This window comes from Opisthocomus hoazin, chromosome 4 (assembly GCF_030867145.1).
Source record: "Opisthocomus hoazin isolate bOpiHoa1 chromosome 4, bOpiHoa1.hap1, whole genome shotgun sequence".
NCBI lineage: Eukaryota > Metazoa > Chordata > Aves > Opisthocomiformes > Opisthocomidae > Opisthocomus > Opisthocomus hoazin.
In genome coordinates this window covers 45,300,362-45,319,333 of record NC_134417.1, presented here as the reverse complement: position 1 = coordinate 45,319,333, position 18,972 = coordinate 45,300,362, and the positions used below count along the sequence as shown (strand labels likewise).

Genomic DNA, 18,972 nt, shown 5'->3' with positions numbered 1-18,972 from the left:
ATAAAAGCTTCTGAGTGGGATTTATGTTGCTGTTTACTCCAGCTGTAGGACAAAGAGGCTGTCAAACAAGATCAATATTGATGATGATTGCTCTTGCGATTCTCACAAAGCCAGGGGATTTTTAAATTAAAAACATTCTCTGTGTGTGAATAAGAATACAGACTAAAACTTATTATAAGAACATGCTTCACTCAGAGCTGCAAAATGTATGTGAAATCTCATATGGTTTAGGGAAACTCCAGCAAGAGCATAAAGAAAACCCATCAGCACAAGATTCACTGTTGAGACTGAGGTACCTGAAGCTCTTCAAAACACAGCACAATGGCAGACACAGCAGCAAAACCGACCCATGTGCAACACACACATGAATTCACCTAGCTGGATTGTTTAGACTAATACAGCACACAACAGCCAACAGAGATATAAAGAGAACGCAACTTCCTCCAGAAAAATCTGCCAGATTTTTGTCCGCGCTTTTTCAGACAAAGCACTTGGGTAAAGCGACACACAGCCTTGCTATTTGCTGAATGATCAGAAAGGGGCAGTAGGTGGACCAGTGGGAGCTATTCCTCACGGCAAGCAAGAACGTGCACGTTTCCTAACAATATCAACTAAGCCACAATTTTTTTAGGTAAATAATTGATTAAAACACTTCAATAGATCTGATTTTGTGTATTTTTTTCTCTTGCAGCAGTAGCTCAGAAACCAAAAAAGCAAAAGATAGGAACTCAAGCAGAAAAAAAATCTTTGCATTGGTGATTCATTATCACGTTGGCTTTAAAGACAACAGCTGCTAGATTCTTCCATTTTTGGCTTTTGAACATCCAGATGAGCTCATTTCTTTCCAAGTGATCACATGCCTTGTGGCAGAAGCATGCATACTGGCCACTCCTTATTTTCCTGTTGAAGTGGATTCTTCAACTATTTAAAAACCACTTTCTAACCTAAATCAAGAGCTTCTATCTATGAAAGCAAAACCAGGGTCACTTTTAATCCCCATGGAGGCTGTCAGTCCTAATAAACCTATCAAGAAAAAAATTTAAAATGTATTCTGAAGCAGATAAAGTGTGACTAAGCACAATGCCAATCTTTCGGTTTATTTTCTCACTACGAAATGAGCTATGAGCTCATCTATATTAAAAAAAAAAAAGTGCGAAAGTCAACGGAACTAGTTTCAGAAAACAGAGTTTGACAGGAAGCCAAAATGAAGGTTTTAGTTATGTTGCCTGTTTGGCTTCCTGCCTTTATTCACATTTGGTGAGCTGTAGGACACAGCAGACGCAATGATTTGGTTTGTAATTCCAAAATGCAACACACGAAAGATCAGAAACTTCATTGCCATGATCCAGAATGGTGATGGCCCGCTTGTCAGGACCCAGACAGAACCCTCCTCCAGCCTTCCCACTTGACACAAAAACACTGTTTGAGAAGTTAAAAACTGATAATTTCACGGACTTCTATTGTGAAAACATCAAGAACCTATTTTACTTTCTTAATGTACTGGAAAGCGCCCAGTGAAATGCACTTTATGAAGCAGGGTGCATTTTGCTTTATATTTTTTTGATATATTTTGCTTTTACAGCCACAGATTCTCTAGCAGACGTAGGACAGAAAGGCAACTGAGTACACTTTTACTTACTGTAAGCCGTTTACTTATATGTACACATCTGTACAGCCATACAGGACAGATCAAGGACAATACTTGTGCTCAATCTGAAGCCCTCATCCTGCTATTGGATCTGCGTCATTTGACTTACTACTGACTAGCAAGCTAATACTGGAACAAAGTTTCCCTAATGAGTAACTCACAGCATTGGAGCCCAAGTTAAAACACCAAGTCAGATGTGTATTATATTACTATAAATGAGTGAGTTGAGAGAAGGAGGGGACAGGACAAGTCTAACAATGTTTCAGCTCATGGCAATGTTTTATTAGCATTACATGAGTATTTCACAAGCATAATACTTCCCCTAAGGTGCTATTTGGCGGGAAAGAGCAGATTCTCATTTTAAAGAGATCTCACAAGGAAGATGTGGAAGCAATTGTGTATCAGCAAGGTATTAGGACAGCAAGGTCATTCTAGTCTTACAGAAAAAAAGCACCAGAAAAAATTATCTGTAAAATGCCAGTAATAGTGCAGCTAGTTGGACACAAAATTATGTAAGCAAGATAAAAAGATGTGATTATGGAGTAAACTAAGTAAAAACTGGCATGGGACAAGCACTGGCCCAGAAAGGTTCACAAAGCAGAAATGTCAGGGAGGACGGAAGTCTTAATGGGCAATAAAAGGAAGTTAATGAGGCATCTGAAGCAACACCAGTATCAGAGTTTAGGACTAGGGATTTTCTAACAGGAGATATAAGAAGATCAGAGAGGGCGGTATAAGGTGACTGTGAGGTTGCGTTATCCAAACACTGATGACTTTTGGATTTCGCAAAATTGAAACAGTAGAAATCTGTGTTAAGTAAAAGTCCACCACACTAGCAGACAAGCCAATAAAAAAAAAAGTTCAGAGGAGGAGTATGTAAGGGTAAGTGAAGAAGCACTCTGGGTCAGTATCTTACTCCACTATGCAGCCTCTTCCAAGGACAGGATTATTACCGCATTAGTCTGTTCTTGATATGCTTTCTTACTATTTAATGAATGTTCCTATCTGACAGATTCAGGCAAGCTGCATATCCGAAACACCCTTCTGCAGCCAAGGGGGAATACGTCTGTCAGTCATATGTGAAATGGTCTGCAATCTCAAAGAAACGATAGCAACACAATAACAGCCAATTCCAGACAGCTCTGAGAAAAACTGTCTTCTACTACTGGTAGAGTAGTACAGAACTGGGTAAAGTCAGGAAAATTTACATTTACTGAATACAGTACTAGGGGATTCATTTTATACATTCGCTAGTGACAGATGTGGAGCAGCAAGGTGGGTTGTGAAGAGCCTGGGTTACTAAAAGCTAATTCCAGAATGTGTTTCCAATTCAGCAAACTCCACGTGAATCCTTTTAACCTTCTGAAAATGATCTGCCTTCCTCCATTTGTATAGACTTACTATCCTTCACTTTGGGTTAATACTCTTGGAAGAAAAAAATATTTTTTGAATTACAAATTATGTTTCTTCTTGGATTTGTGAAAGGGGATTTCTGCATTCAGATTTTCAATTAAAATCTGAAACATCAATTAGCTTCTACTCACCTCTATTCTTTACAGAATCACAGAATGTTGGAAGGGACCTCTGTGGGTCATCTAGTCCAACCCTCCTGCCAAAGCAGGGACACCTACAGTAGGCTGCACAGGACCGCGTCCAGGCGGGTCTTGAATATCTCCAGAGAAGGAGACTCCACAACCTCCCTGGGCAGCCTGTTCCAGTGCTCCGTCACCCTCAGAGGGAAGAAGTTCTTCCTCATGTTCAGACGGAACATCCTGTGCTTCAGTTTGTGCCCATTGCCCCTTGTCCTGTCACTGGGCAACACTGAAAAGAGTTTGGCCCCATCCTCCTGACACCCACCCTCGAGATATTTATAAGCATTTGTTAGAAGCCTTCTTGAGTAAGGACTGAATTCAGATAAAGAAATTCTTGCAAAAGAGCTACTGCAGTGACAGTTAAAATGTTGCTAAGACAATTATATCGCTACAAATTCAAAAAAAACATGTTTAATTTCAATAAATCTTCAGATGTGTTTATCATCAGTATATATCTTTCATGTGGCATCTCTAATAAAAATTTAACAACTCACAATAAGCAGTTTCATTTCCTCGTCTGGACAGCAAAATACTGTACTACTACAAACAAACTAAAAAAAAAACACCCAGCTCTGCAATGGTGTCTGTATATTCCTCAGATACAAGGTTTCAGGAAGGAAACAGATTTCCTCATCCTGTTAGTGTTCATAAACTGCCAAGATGTCAGCCGGATGAACTCTTCCCACACTGAGGGGCTACAGGCGCTTTTTATGTTACGGAGCGATAAACCAGTGTATTCACAGCACAATTAAGACCATTAGGCTGACAAACCGAAATACTGAAAACTGTTCCTCCTCTAAGCAGAAGAAAGAACTCCTTCACACACAAAATACCAAAGCACTGGGTTACTATTGTTCAGCTGATGAAAGGTGAGGCACTTACCAAACAGCATTCAATAGCAGCTTTTCCTTCACTCAGACTGGAAATATTTACTGCCAATACTGAAGTACGCTCTTCAACCAGCTCAGAGACAGACCAAACTCTTTGTTTCTACCCGATGCATGAGAAGATGATGGTCACATATGAACTAAGCCACACAGGAGCATAATTGTTTGGCCGCAGAAGAACAAAAATTGCTGTACCTTGAATCTATCTAATTTTATTTTAATCATACTTAAAAGTTGCACCCTACATCAGCAGCATCCTTGGGATATCAAACTGCAATTCTGGGTTTGTAAAGTTTGTCAACAACTAACAAAAAACCCACAGTGGATGAAAAAGCTAAAATTTCAAACCAACTCTGATACCACTCTTGCATAGCAGGATAGCGTTATTACAATCAAAATTACTTATATCACTGCTGCTAGTCATTATTTAAAATGCCAAGCAAAGCATCTTTAATTAGCACTCTAAAATAATCTTTGGAATTTTCCTAATACTTTCATTAATTGGTAATCATTAAGATGGACTGACTTGCAGTTAAAAAAAGCTGCAAAGAACTTCTTTGCTAACCGAGAGGATACGCACATACAAATTTATACACTTGGCCAAGTTTTAATTTTTACAATCTATTGCGCAATTATTTTTTTTTTACACTTCATTGTGATCTGTGTCAAATAGCTTTAGATTGAAGTGGAAATCAATTAAAATGCAAAAAAAGCATTTTTTGCTATTTAAATATAAATGCGTTAAGAATGCAAGTATTTAAGAAAATGTGTGAGAAACAAAATTTATCATAACATGTTTTGCAGTTAAACATTATTTATTCGAGCAAAGGAGAACATTTTATGTTATTACTGAATAAATCTAACAGTATCAGATATTCTTGGACATCAGAGCCTTCAAGATTTTAATATTTATAGATGCTGGCCTCTTTTGCCTAGCTTTTTATTCCAAAACTAGAAAAGGAAAAAAGGTTGGTTGACTTTTTTTCAATGTCAAGAACATCTATCTTTTAAACTGAAAAAACACTATTTGCACCAGCAGAAAAGCTTCCAGTTGTCAAAAGTAATTTTATTACCTCCACAAAGCCTCATTCCAGGTGCTTAGCCAGAGAGGTCTATAGTTCTGTGGTTCAGCTCTCTTCAAACCTTTGGCAGAATTAACTTCATACCATACAATACACTAAGTCAGGGTCTTACTGTAGGTGGTCATTATTTAACATTTAGTTTTAAATTCTATAGTAATTTCTTCTTAAATGTTTTCTGGACCATAATCAGTGATCAGAAAAGCATCAAAAGAGAGATTACAACGCAACAGTAAAAGTAGTATTCATCCTGTGAAGCACAATGCAAACAGTAAAAATTCATGAGACTGCTCTTTTCTTCTCTCTCTTTTAAGGCTGTAGTAAACCTATCTCTTTATGTAGTAAACACTTTCTAATGAGAAACGCTAATAAGAAAGCAAAATCCCTTTTCTTAAAAAAAAAAAAAAAAAAAAAGCTTTAATACACAGGGAAGAGTAATGTGGTTCAGAGCTGACATAAGTCACTGTTCCTACCAGCATTCCTGCTCAACTGCAAAATTATCTGTTTAACTACAGGGCTTCCAGATTTCCCAGTTTCATTTTTGCCTGTAGAAAGAAAAATGCTCCTAAACCAAACAAAATGTAAAGGCTGCGTACAAGTTATTTTAGAATGAAATGTCAATATTTAATTATAGATATGTTGCTTATGTGTTCTTTATTCTTGGCATTACAATAGCAGACAGAGGCTTCCATCAAAGTGTGGGGGTTCACTGTAATAGGTGCTATCTTTAGAGCTAATATTACACAAAGTCCTTTTCCTGACTGTGAGAGAGGAAGCAGCACTATCCCTGCATTCAGATGTAAAGCCAAGGTACAAAGAGAGACTGAGTGTGTATGGAGAACTAAAGCACAAAGAAAACTAAACAGAGTATTTAGGAAGCTTAATTTTTACACTGCGATTATTTAAAATAAGAAAGCATCATCACCTGTACATAATAACATTTAAGAAATTGGTTACATCAGAAGAGCAACAAGACTTGGTGGAACCAGAGTGCAATTCAGAACATGAACTTGGGGAATCTTTCTCTAGACTATAGTTAAGACATTTTTCACCAGAAATCCCAGTCCCAGGACAGAATTGCTAGATGTTGGCTATTTCAAAAGAATACAGTCTTCTTACCACAACGCAGTAGTTAAATGCACATACATTCTCCTGATAAAATTCTTTATTAGCTTTGATGTAATGTAATGATGATCATGCTAAAAGAGATTGTGATTTTGATGTTTAGTCATAAAATTCCTCAGGCAATAATCACACAATATTTTTAGACACTAGTTGCACTGAATTACAATGTACAGTCTTTGGATCAATCAAGCAACAGTCTATCTTTAAAGGCAGACAGACGCTGAGGACAATACACTCCCAATTTCCATATGCTTCCTTTCCATTCTTAAATCAGAGAGAGATCCAGAAAACGTTGATCATTCTCATTCTCCAGTGATTTTAGTAGTAAGAAAAGACTTCCTTCTCTAACATTCAAAATGTTACAGGTTTAAGCTTTACCTCTGACAAGTTAAGATTAATTAATTAAGACATCCTGGTGTTCTTCGTCATTTTATCAAACATATTTGATAATTCTGTATTGCCTAACATGTATTTGAATTTCAAGTTCACAAGGCACTGCATGTTTTAAGTAATTAGCCTGGACCTCTTCTGCCTCCATCTCAACCAATGAGGAAACAAAGTCGTGGCAATTACTTCCATGTAAGTATAATTATTAGATGGTACTTCATATTTTAAGAGAATATTGACCAGAAGTAGCTTTCTCCAGATGGATCCTGTCTGGTGCCACTCTTTATTCTAAACAATTAAGATTGTTTTAAGACATCTTCAAAACACTGGGAACGAAAACCCAGAAAAAAACCCACTCTCCCTAATACACCTTGCTCTTTCCAGAGTCTCTGCCCCTATCTTATTGCTTTGAACCAGGGCAGCCTTTCTTTGACAGTTGACATTACTACAGGGCCATGCACAGCTCTGACATACAAGCAGTTTAGTAGCTCTGCTCTGTAAACCCTTGAATGCACAGAGTTTTAGGATGACTGTTGAAGAAAATAAAACTGTTAAAACAGCATCCAAAAGCTAACATTAGGTCCAAAAACACATAGCAATTTGTGGCCAGTCTTAATGCAGAATATATTCCAGTCTTCCCACACACATCTTGGGACTTCTCCCAGCAAACCTTAAGTGCAACTTCTGAACTCTGGCATGCATGTCCCTTCTTTCACAGGTTTTAACTGCAGAAGCACCGTGCAACTTAGCCCACTCGGGATTCACACCTCAAGGTTTACAACTGTGACAGATCTTAAAAAAAGATTTCCTGTCTACCATTCCCTTACAAGAGGTTAATCTGCAGCACAACGTCTCTCAGTCTCTGGGGAATTCGGCAAGAGTAGGATTGTTACTGAATACTCCTTTAGTCTTTTTAGTATACAGCCCTCTGACACGGTTCTCTCTGCCTGAATTCCTGAAATAAAATATGTGTAGCCCAAAGACTCTGAAACAGTTGTTTGAAAAAGGGCTGCTTCTATCCTCATGTTCGCTCTTCATACCACCATCCATATACAGCAGCAGACAGCAGCTGGCATATGGATTCCTCATGAAAGTCCTGTCTTAAATTTTTCTTCCTTCTCCCTTTCTCTGCGCATTCTCAAGAAATCCACCTTTGTATGCAAGGGGAAAGAAACTAAAAGCAGAGAGAGAGATCTGGGAACACCACAAGTTTCAAGTTTGTTTGGGAATTATGACAGAAGGTGACAAGACAGATGCAGAATTCAGCGATAAGTGGCACCTACTATGTTAAAGACACTTTTGCAAACTTTTTGCCTTTTATCCTGGAACATCAATAACAAGTTTATTTCAGTAAATACCTTTCCACATCTCTGACGCAATGTGTGGAGCCATAGGCGCAACCATAATGCAGAGTGAAGCCAAAGCCTCTTCAAATTCTGTGCTGTGGAGAACAAGCTGCCGAGAAGCTTGCTAAGTGAAAAGAGGGAACAGAAAACAAATTGTTAATATTCTGAGGAGGAAGGGGGGAGGAAGTAGTTTAATTAAGAACAAAATGCAGTAATAAAACCTAAAAATCAATGTCTATGCTAAGGACAGCATAATTTCATAATAAATTGGAAACTTGTGAAAAGTTCTGGAGAATCAAAATCACAACTCGTGGTCACAGAGTGGTCTCTGACACTTGGAAACTGATCCTGAAGAGGCTGATGCAGACCCTTGGGGATCTGCTCTAGGAGTCTGACCACATACCCACGTGGACAACAGTGGCCCTCAAAAACATTCTGATTGCTGCCACCTCTAGAGGTGCAATCTTAGATAAAAACAGAGCTATCTGAGAAGAGGTGAAGTACTTGTATACGAGAGTCAAACTCTGCTGAATGCAGCATAGTCTTTATAGGGATAAGGTTCAGTCGCACAGGATCGTAGAGCGGCTTCAGCAACGTGGAATGTAGTGACAAAGTGAGGCTTTAGAGCTGAAGGAAGCTTTGGGAATGGAAGTGCAGCACAGCCTTTTACAGTTTGATGTTCAGATTGCTTTAGTAAAGTGTTCAGCTTCTCTGGTACGGAAAATTTCCAATTTCTTGCAAAAGGTGCTAGACTGACAAAATTCGAACCTTCATTCCTCTATTTATTGTATCTTAATAGAAAAGATATAGCACTAAAAGTAGCCAGACAAACTTTTTCTCTCTTTGCTTGTTTGACAGATTACATCCCATGGTAAATTTAGATTCTGTATTTATTTTGTAATTCACCCCTCTAATGAAACAGCACAGAAAAATGTCAACACACGTCAGCTTATGAGAATTACTTGGTGGGTGTGATGAACACCTGCTCCTGTCTACTACAAAATCATCCAAAACCAATTTGGCCTTGGATTTGTTTGACACAGACCACAAATGTTGTCAGATGGCATCTTCTTATCACCGATACTAATGAGCTCAGGGCAAACTAGATTTGAGTTAAGTTGTAGTAACTACTACCTGCTTTCTATATTTAATCTTCACCCACCTCCCCACTTCCTCCCTTCAAATGGGAGCGAAAGAGGAAGTGTCAGCACGCTATACGGAAACTTGTTCTTGAAAGATACTGCACTGACTTCTTTGGTCAAGAAATACGTCAGTGCTCAAACATCTGGCTGTCTGTAGGACACTGATTTTTAATTTTTTTTTTTTTTTTAAACATTCACTCATCACAATCCACCAGCCCAAAATGCATCCGAATCACTGAGCTGGAGATAAAGAACCATGTGTCACTTTCCCAACACCACACAGTGTCCCAGACTTAAGTTCTCAGTACAGCACTTGTGCATACCCTACCAATAATCTCCTTGGAACCCATAAGGTATAAAATGGTATTTCAATAAAGAAGTTGAAAAATCCAATTTTTTTAATTTTTTTTTTTTTTACTTCTGGTCTAGATCAGGTTATCATTATATGCCTGAAGGATTGCTCAACCAGATCTAAGAGTAGTAACAAAAATAATGATAATAGTTTATTCTGTTTGATCTATAGCCACTGGCTGATAAACAGCAAGTTATTTTTACATTTGCTTTAAAAAGGGGAATTTGCGCACACTGTTACTGGCAGACAGTTCAGTGGTGTGAGCTGTCTCTGATGAATGTAAGATTACGTGTGGTTTTCCTTGCAAAGAATAACCTTTTTCTTTAAATCTGAATGTTTGGTAATTCTATAATGTACTACCATACTTAGCTATCTATGCAACTTGGTTAAACTCAAAAGAGAACAAAAACCAGAGCTAAACAAAATGTCTTCTTTTGAAATTACAGTATGCAGACATAAGCATCAGAACCCAGTGGCTCTAATACCACCAAGGTCTGCCTGCGAAACTGAGTATTTCAGGGTTACAGGGATACTAGAACATGCTGCTTTTGAACTGAACAATTCAACGAGGCTCTCGACTTAGTAGCAAAGTTTATGACAGTAAATGACTTACGGAAAGCTGGGCCAGCTCCTGCTTTGTATAAAGACCTACAGGAACAATGTCTGAGAGAAAAATACCTTCATTAATATCACGTACTTACATGGAGTATGTTAGTGAGGCTCATCAATCGGGAAATAGCTGCATTGAACAAATGATCCTTTGTGAAGTAGTCTGTTACCTTGTATGAGAAGAAAAGGTCTATCAGTAATTACTTAAAATTTCCAAACATGGAATATTGCGTTTTTAAATGAAAAAAAATTATTGGCAATCAATTTCAATTTGTCAAATATGCCCATCTTATCTCGCACATGAAAATCACTTTGGCATGCAAACACATCATATATGCAATCACATGTGTGTATGGGAAAACAATAATCCTACAAAAATTCAGTTGACTACCTTCCCCTCTGTTTCAGAATTTTAAAAGCTTCAATCAATGCCAATGAGAACCGTGTATTAGCAATCACCTTCTATTTCCTATAATAAAATATCTTCCCTTTGACCCTACAAGAGGCCTCCATACTTGTAAACCCAGTTATGCTGGTGAAAGCCTGTGCATAGATCGCAAGATTATAATTCTAAAGTCTGTAAAAGATCTCGAAGGTCCCGCACCACAGGGTTTAAATCAGGAAATGTTTTTATCTGCAGAAAAATATTTTAAGTTCATTTTGCAGGTATTTATGTCTCCTTCTGAGTCTCGGATAATTGAGTTGACACTAATCACAGCATGAGACAACACATAAGAAGAGATGAACAGTCATTTCAGTAATTTGTTTCTTTAGGGTATGCTAATATATTTTCACCAACAACTTTTTTTTATTCTATATGAAACAGCAGGCATGATAATGAGGTGTGAAGCAAACAGATCAAGAGCTTTTGTTAGGGACAATCTGCATAACTCACCTATAGCTTTCCTACTGTAATGGAGTTACTCGAAACCCAGACTGATACCATTTTAATGCCATAACATTCATCGGTTAAGTGAGGCACACAGCAGAGAAATTTTGCCAATCCAAATCTTACTACTTTGCAAAAAAAAATTCTATCTCATAGGATTTGGAGGTAAATAAAATTACTTACACAGAAAACAATTCACTTAAAAATTAAGAGCTACTCATCTGGGGAAAACGCTTTTGGCTCTGTAAGTCAAGCATATGGTTTTAGCATAAGAAGCAACTTATTTAGTAATTTACAAACTATGTAAGTGTTTCTTTTAACCTCAGAAATCACCAGATTCTTCTGCTCCCAGATCTTTCTGGCTTCAGCCTTCTCTTTCTTACTCAGAAGCTCAGGTTTGGGCACGGTTCCAGAAGTCCTTGCTTCAATAAGTTTGGTTACAAGCATCCAGAGGCGCGTCTGCCATCTCTGAACACCTGGCATAGCATCAGCTGAGATTAATGAAAGACAGCAGAAACAAATTTCAGTTACAATGAAAGAACAGGAAGCTTTAAAGAAAATGGAAAGGAAACTGAATACTAGAGTTAAACATTAAAAAAAAAAAGTATTTTAAATGAAAAATGTCAATGTCAAAATGTTTAAATGAAAAATTATTATTTAAAAACAATGCTAGGTTGCCTTAATGGAAAGAAATCAATAAGTTAAAAGTATTTTTCTGTAATGACTTTAAAACATATATACAGCAACAGTATTTGCTAAATCTGTAAAACAACCCGATGTTATGTCAATGTTAGAATGCTCATCTTGTGTTTTAATGACTCAACAAAGCAGTTCTGCATGCTCTCAGTTTTCAAATTCCTGGAAGAATACAAACATACCTATATAACACACTCATACGCACACACATTTTTTGAATTGAGAGATTTCTTCTAAAATTTGGTTTTAGAAATTACATGTACTCTTGCTGCTACAGAGATGCTACTGTGCTAATGAGCATAGGCTCTGATCCTTGGTACCATCTTTTGACACAGCGTAGTTTGGGATGGGGAGATTATACAGCTGTTCACGCTGACCCTACAGGCATCAGTCCTGCTCTGTGGCTGCTTCAAGAACGTGTTTCTGAGACCTAGGGTCCACGCTACAGAGGTGCCCCAAGCTACTGCTGCGGCTCACAGCCAGGTCCTCCACATGGTGTGCTGCAGAGCCACTAGTGAAGGTATGGCTTGAGGTATGGCACTAATACGACTTTAGCTCTTCTTCCAGACATGTTGTGTTTCTGCTAGAGTGCACAGCACTACATCACACTGCACTGCACAGTATCAACGTATCCTAAGACATCCCAGCTGGCAAGAGCTTCCAATTCTGCTCCACCAACTGCACTTGAAAAGACCACCATGTAGATCCATCTAGATACGGTAGGCTTCACATTATCCAGACTGTAGTAATGGTGTAATAAGCTGCTGGGTAAGTTTGACCACATCTGGTCCTGCATAGTCTGGAAGATTGCTTGCCCACACCAGTGGAGAGGGGGAGAGAATGACATGAGGCCCTGCCTTCATGTCCACTGCTGAAAAGACAAGGGCTCTAGTCTGAAGGACAATCCTCAAACAGCTACCAAAACACATCCAGTGAAGACAAGGATCATGGGAACTGAGAACCAGTATTTCATATTCTCCAAATAAGACAATTTTCTGCATTAGGTTTGCGTGGCAAGGTGTTGGTAGCAAGGAGGCTATGGGGGTAATTCCCTGAGAAGATGCCAGAAGCCTCTTCTGTGTCTGACAGAGCCAAGGCCAGCCGTCTCCAAGACAGACCCGCTGCTGGCCAAGGCCGAGCCCATCAGTGACAGTGGTAGCACCTCTGGGATAACATTTAAAAAGGGCAGAAGAAAAAACTGCTGTGCAACAGCAGCTGGAAGAGAGAAGTGAAAATATGTGAGGGGGAAAAATATGTCAAAATCAAGGTCAGTGATGAAGGAAAGGGAGGAAGTGCTCCAGGTGCCAGAGCAGAGATTCCCCTGCCGCCTGTGAAGAAGACCATGGTGAGGCAGGCTGTCCCCCTGCAGCCCATGGAGAGCCCATGCTGGAGCAGGCTCCTGGCAGGACCTGTGGGCCCATGGAGAGAAAGGAGCCCATGCTGCAGCAGCTTTGCGGCAGGGCTTGTGACCCCCCACACTGGAGCAGCCCCTTCCTTAAGGACTGCAGCCCATGGGGGGACCCCATGCTGGAGCAGGGGAGGAGTGTGAGGAGGAAGGAGAGGCAGAGAAAATGTGTGACGAACTGATCACAGCCCCCACTCCCCGGGCCCCTATGCCGCTCAGGGGAGGAGGTAGAGAAATCGGGAGTGAAGTTAGCCCAGAAAGAAGGGAGGGGTGAGGGGAAGGTGTTTTAAGATTTGGTTTTATTTCTCCTTGCCCTACTCTGATTCTGACTGGTAACCAATTAAATTAATTCCCCTGAGTCGAGTCTGCGTTGCCTACGACGGCAATCTCCCTGTCCTTCTCTCGACCCAGGAGCCTTTTGTTGTATTTTTCTCCCCCATCCAGCTGAAGAGCAGGGAGTGATAGAGTGGCTTGGTGGGCACCTGACATCCAGCCAAGGTCAAACCCACCACAACTTGATTTCATCGTTTTACACATTCACTATTTTGTTATCATTAAGCAAAATTCAGACCAAACCTTAAAGATTTAAGAGATGCTTTTCACCTACTTCCCATTTTTTTTCCCCTGGAAGTATCTTTAGGCTGCTAACACCTCCTTTTGTTCATATTTTCCAGTACTCTTTTAACACAAAGTGACTCAGAAATCTTTCTTTGTATGTCTCAAGTGGTAAACAGGTTGGTTTGAATGACTAAATGCATTTTTGCAAGCATTATACCTGCACGTGCTTAGCTTTCTTAAAAAATGTTTAACTACCAAGCTCTAGTATACTTTGCAACTAAGATTTTGTACCCATAATTCTCACACTAATTTAATTATTCTATTTTTGAGATTGAAAAATACAGGAAAAAGATTGTTCATCACCGAATTAGCTGCTTCAGAGGGAATTATGTACCTGTGCGCTGTTAGGGATGCCAGTGTTAAGGCTTGATTCCAAGTGGTTGGCTTTTTTAAGAGACCTTTTCATATGCCTAGCTCTGCACTGTTGTGATTAGATGGTGACAGAAAGCCAACTGAGAAAAGTCCCAAAGCCCACTCCTCCAGTACATACAACAGTGCAATAAAATATAAATGAACACATATGAATGTAAAGGGTGACAGACACCAACTGAAATAATACTTAGTGCAGGACGAACTACGTAGCAAGAAGCTAATACAAGAAAGAATGAAGAAGTATACCTTTTTAAACCAGACATGCAGTGTTTTATTAAAGCCTTATGCAACAAGAGGGCTAGATTTAAATGTATGCATAGGACTACATTAAAATGTGTGAACCACAGCAGATAAAAGAAATTAAGATCTGTCAGTATGACAAATCGCATGGTGGCAGTAAATAAGTGCGTAGGAGGGTAAATCTTTACTTAGTCAGGAAAGAAGCTCATTAAAATGTCACGTGCATACAAATACTAGTTACTAGGAACTCTGATTATTTTCTAACGAGATTCTTCCGAAAAGTATTTTATAGTCCAGCTTACAAAAGCCATTGCATACATGTAAATAAATGGAAATAATAAAATATTGCAAAGTTTTATCCATAATCTGACATAATTTTAAAAAGCAGCTCATAATGAACAGAATAATCTTACAGTAATAATCTTCAGTCAATCACAGCTAATAAAAAAGTAAGAGAATGAGGTCCAAGTTTGCAGAAGAGAATACCACTTAGAAGTACTTTTTATGCATGCTTTTAGCTCGTAAGTCAAGCTGCTTGCAATAATCTTGCAAGCCTGCCAGTCAGTGACAGTTGTGACCCCCTCTCTTAAAAGAAACAAACAATAAAACCTGCTCATTATACTTTTTTGATGCAATTGTTCTAAAACTTGGGCATCGAGAACTGTATTAATTTTGTGTTTAAAATATAACACACTGGGAAAAAAAAAACAAACAACAAACCAAACAACAGAAACAATCCGACTTACTTTTAGCATCCCACAAAATATCTTGTTCTGGAGGAGCAGCAAACAGAATGTAAAGACGTAGAGTGTCAATACCATATTCTCTTATGCATTCTTCAGGGTCTATTCCATTGTGCTTAGATTTGCTCATTTTTTCCCATGCAGCTTGGAGCTTCTCACCGGTTTTTAGGTGAACAGGTTCATTTCCTAAATATTAAGACATACGCAAAATATTAACACAAATTTTATTGATTTATAACAGCAGTTAATTTTGTTCTCTAAGCATAAGAACAAACAACTATTTCTAGCGTGGTTTTTTTTGGTTTCCAAACAGCTTAAAGAGGAAGAACACCGACTGTAAACACCCTCTTCCCTCCCAAGTTTTTCCTAGTTTAATGTTTTAACACAAATAGCATCACATTGCTTCCACTACATCATGACAGAAAGTCTTCTCTACCATTTGGAAGCCATATCTGGCGCTCATCCTATGTGCTAACTTGATAGCCCCTGAGATTTAAACATTGTTATAACCACGAGATTTAAAACCTCCTAGGATAGATGTACTGATTTGGTACAGTTCTGACCTGCGCTTAACTTTCACAAACACCAGATTTAGAGGTTTCAATTGCAGTAAGTTATTCCTGTTACATGAATTTAGAGATGGAAAGGGGCATTTATACTGATAAAGGTGCAACCGAGTAAAATCATCCACCACAGAAAAGACCTAGCTTTTCTGGAAGAAAACAGGATAGCAGCCAGTGGTAAATATAAGGGGGTTTTTTTGGGTTTTAACTGACTTATGGGGTTTGTATGCAGGAGAACAGTGAAAACAAGGTTGTGCGGGAGGAGTGCTTAAGGGAGGCAAATATGACCAAACCACTGTTGTTGCTACAGGTCCCCAAGCCAAGACTTGCTGCTCCAGGTTTATGCAGCAAAGGCACTGGAAAGAACTTGAGAAACCGCACTTTTTCCTATACATGTATCACATTCCTTATATCTACTGAATAGGTCGTCTGTTTGCTAGGACTGCGAGCTCCATTCACCAAGCTGCTGAGCACCATCTTAACAAAACTGACTTCTGATATTTTGGACAATACTGGAGCTGAAGTAATACCATAGCACTGTTTCTGTGTCTGGAGGCAATTAAAAGCTGCTGGATTAGTAGGGTCTCTCTGTGCCTTCAGCAGTGCGTATGAATCTGAAACTCACAGAGATTGCTCCCCAGTTCAAATATTACAAGGATTCATTTTCTCTTCCAAGTTTTCCCAGCACTGAGACTTGTATACTGAAGCGGTCCCTGACTTTCTGGATGCACCGGTGCCGATTTTCCCATGCAGTCTCTCTTACCAGTGAGATCAACCTCCTCTCTCTTCAAACACTGGCCTGTTGTTGTTAGTCTGAATGTCCGATTCTTGATAAGACCTTGAACCAAGAGCTTATGGAAAGGCTCCCTAGGGATGGAAGAAAAAAGAAACTTGTCTGTTGAAAAGAGCTGTCAAAAGCATACTTCATGATAAGCTTCAGGTGTTAAGCCAATCAGGCACAATTATTTAATGAAACAAGAATTTCAGGTTGACTGTGCGCAAATGGTTGTCACCTTAGAAAGAGTATTTTGTGCATTTATTCACCATGGCTGGCTGACAAGTGTTTATTTGTATTCCGCACACATTCTTGCATCCTGATTTAGTACTGAGTTATTCTAACGTCACTCTTTAAATTAGCATATGGATAATACACAGAAGTTTCTAGGCCAACAGTGCAATTTCACTAATTTCAAGCTAAATGCCCATGTGTGAAAACATTCAAGTACCTGGCCTCACTGTCTTACAAATATTTAGTTCTAGCTTCTCTGAAATCAAACTCTCACTGCACATTTCTTTGTACAAACAGAGAAGACAGTTCCTCTAACATCAGCGCTTGCATGCCTTGTCCCTTTGCAGAACTAGCCGTGAAGACCTAGCTGTAAGAAAAAAGTACACTAGTAAAACGGCAACGCTGGAAACTTCGTATGTCAGTGGATCAATTTTTTAGCATCTTGAACATTAAAACTTTACTTTTCAAGCAAAATTTACATCAGGAAGATTAAACTCTCATTTTATGTCAGTATTACAGAGCTAAAAAGAGCCTTAAAAGCACCAAATCTAAGGGCAGTAGTCCGCTCAGCGAGAAGTAAGCTTTAAGTAAACACTGCTCTGACTGACAGACACATTATTGTGGCACCTCCTTTAATGATCTCACATTTCTAATTCATCGAGTCAGATGTCTGTCGCTGTTTTCAGTGAAAAAAAGACAAGAAAATCAATCTCTAGAGGTTTTGGTTCCCACTCCATAGGCCAGGAAAGTTAGATGGTTCTAACAGCAACCCCAAGCGCAGCAGGGCCCAGGGAGGAGGTACGGAGCCAGACCCAGAAGGGGTACGCAGTCTGGGGAGCCTCCAACACAAAGACATCGGTGACAACATTCTGGAGGACGTGCTTATCAGCACTGGTTACTATTGACTTGCACCTTCTAACGCTGACATGTGCTCAACATTAAACAATCTGAATCCTCCACTCTTTCACCTAAAGAAGCCCCACATAGCTACCAAAACAATTTATGTAAAAAGGATGTATTACTCCTATTTACATATTTTTTAAAAAGCTAGAATAAACTAATAGTAAAACCAGACTTCCACATTTTACTTCACGTGTACAAAAAGTCACAATCCAAAACACTACTCACTTTTAAGGAGTTAATTTAGTATTTTACATTATTAGGAAATACAAATTATATGACAATTCATCTCACGATTCAAAACAGTAATTTATTTAATAATATAGCTAAAGTATTATTAAATTATATAACAATTATGCATGTTTTAAAGCAGGTATATTCCAAGTACTAGTCTTTAAACCCTTTTGATGGCTCTGAAGCAGATATTTGAAAGAACAGCCTTAAACTGGGAAAGAGAAAGTGACAGACTTCATACTTTATCTTCAACATATTCATGTTTGAACATGAGTTTCCCTTCCTGCATATTTTGTATACTTCTAAATACTGTGCAAGTACTGGCACATAGCGGTGTATCATTCAGTCCCCAAGCAGTCTGAGTCTCTGCTATGCCACCTGGTTTTATCAACAATGTTAAGTAAGAGCAGCAATTCAAGCATCTCGAAATATTTTCTAGACAATATTTCACAGGTTGCCTGAAAAATCCTGTTGTTTAGAAATAAATTAAAGGCACTTAAGGAGATGAGAATTGAAGCCAAATGTAGACAGTACAAGCAAAAAAAAGTATTTTAAAAATATGAGGCAATAATTATCTATAATCTCAAATAATTATCATAAATTATCTATAGGAATTAGAAGATGAAAATCGGAAGCAAAAACCTTGTAATCATATCACCAACAAATGCTTCAGGACTGTTCAGGATAAGTTTCTTCTACAAACTAAGGATGTTACATCAAGGAAAAATAAAAAGAATTCTTCCCCCTATCCTTCAGCACTGCAGTCTGTTGAAGATCTCAAACAGTTATTAAAATAGCTACACTTGCTGAGGTGCCCAGAACATCCAAATCAGATATTGCTCTCCACTGGAAGTGATTTTTCGAGGAACACTTGTTTTTAATGACAAAGAGTTAGTTCAGATCATGTGTCAAGTTATTAAAAGCTGAACGCAGGAATGAGCATTTCCTATATTTGTTTATGCTGACAGAGGCTACAAAAATGCAATACAAAATACATTACCAAGTATGGGGAAAGAACCCACCACGTGTTCCTAGTGGGAGACCACAGGAGAATGGAGACATGCCCAAAATGAGAAAGCCAGAGCCCGTCTAACAAACACAGGGCTCAGAAACAAATTAAGCCCTGTATTGAATTT

General features: G+C 38.7%; 1 protein-coding gene across 3 annotated transcripts in view; it reads right to left on the bottom strand.

Moving 5' to 3' along the window:
- Positions 1–18,972, bottom strand: part of LARS2 (leucyl-tRNA synthetase 2, mitochondrial) — an 88,699-nt gene that overhangs the window by 6,579 nt on the left and 63,148 nt on the right. For all 3 annotated transcript variants that reach the window (XM_075418844.1, XM_075418843.1, XM_075418845.1), the window contains 5 exons: positions 16,457–16,560; positions 15,134–15,316; positions 11,378–11,547; positions 10,260–10,337; positions 8,077–8,188 (listed from right to left, as the gene is read on the bottom strand). In XM_075418844.1, the coding sequence (XP_075274959.1) occupies positions 8,077–8,188; positions 10,260–10,337; positions 11,378–11,547; positions 15,134–15,316; positions 16,457–16,560 (647 nt within the window). The remainder of the gene's footprint in view (positions 1–8,076; positions 8,189–10,259; positions 10,338–11,377; positions 11,548–15,133; positions 15,317–16,456; positions 16,561–18,972) is intronic.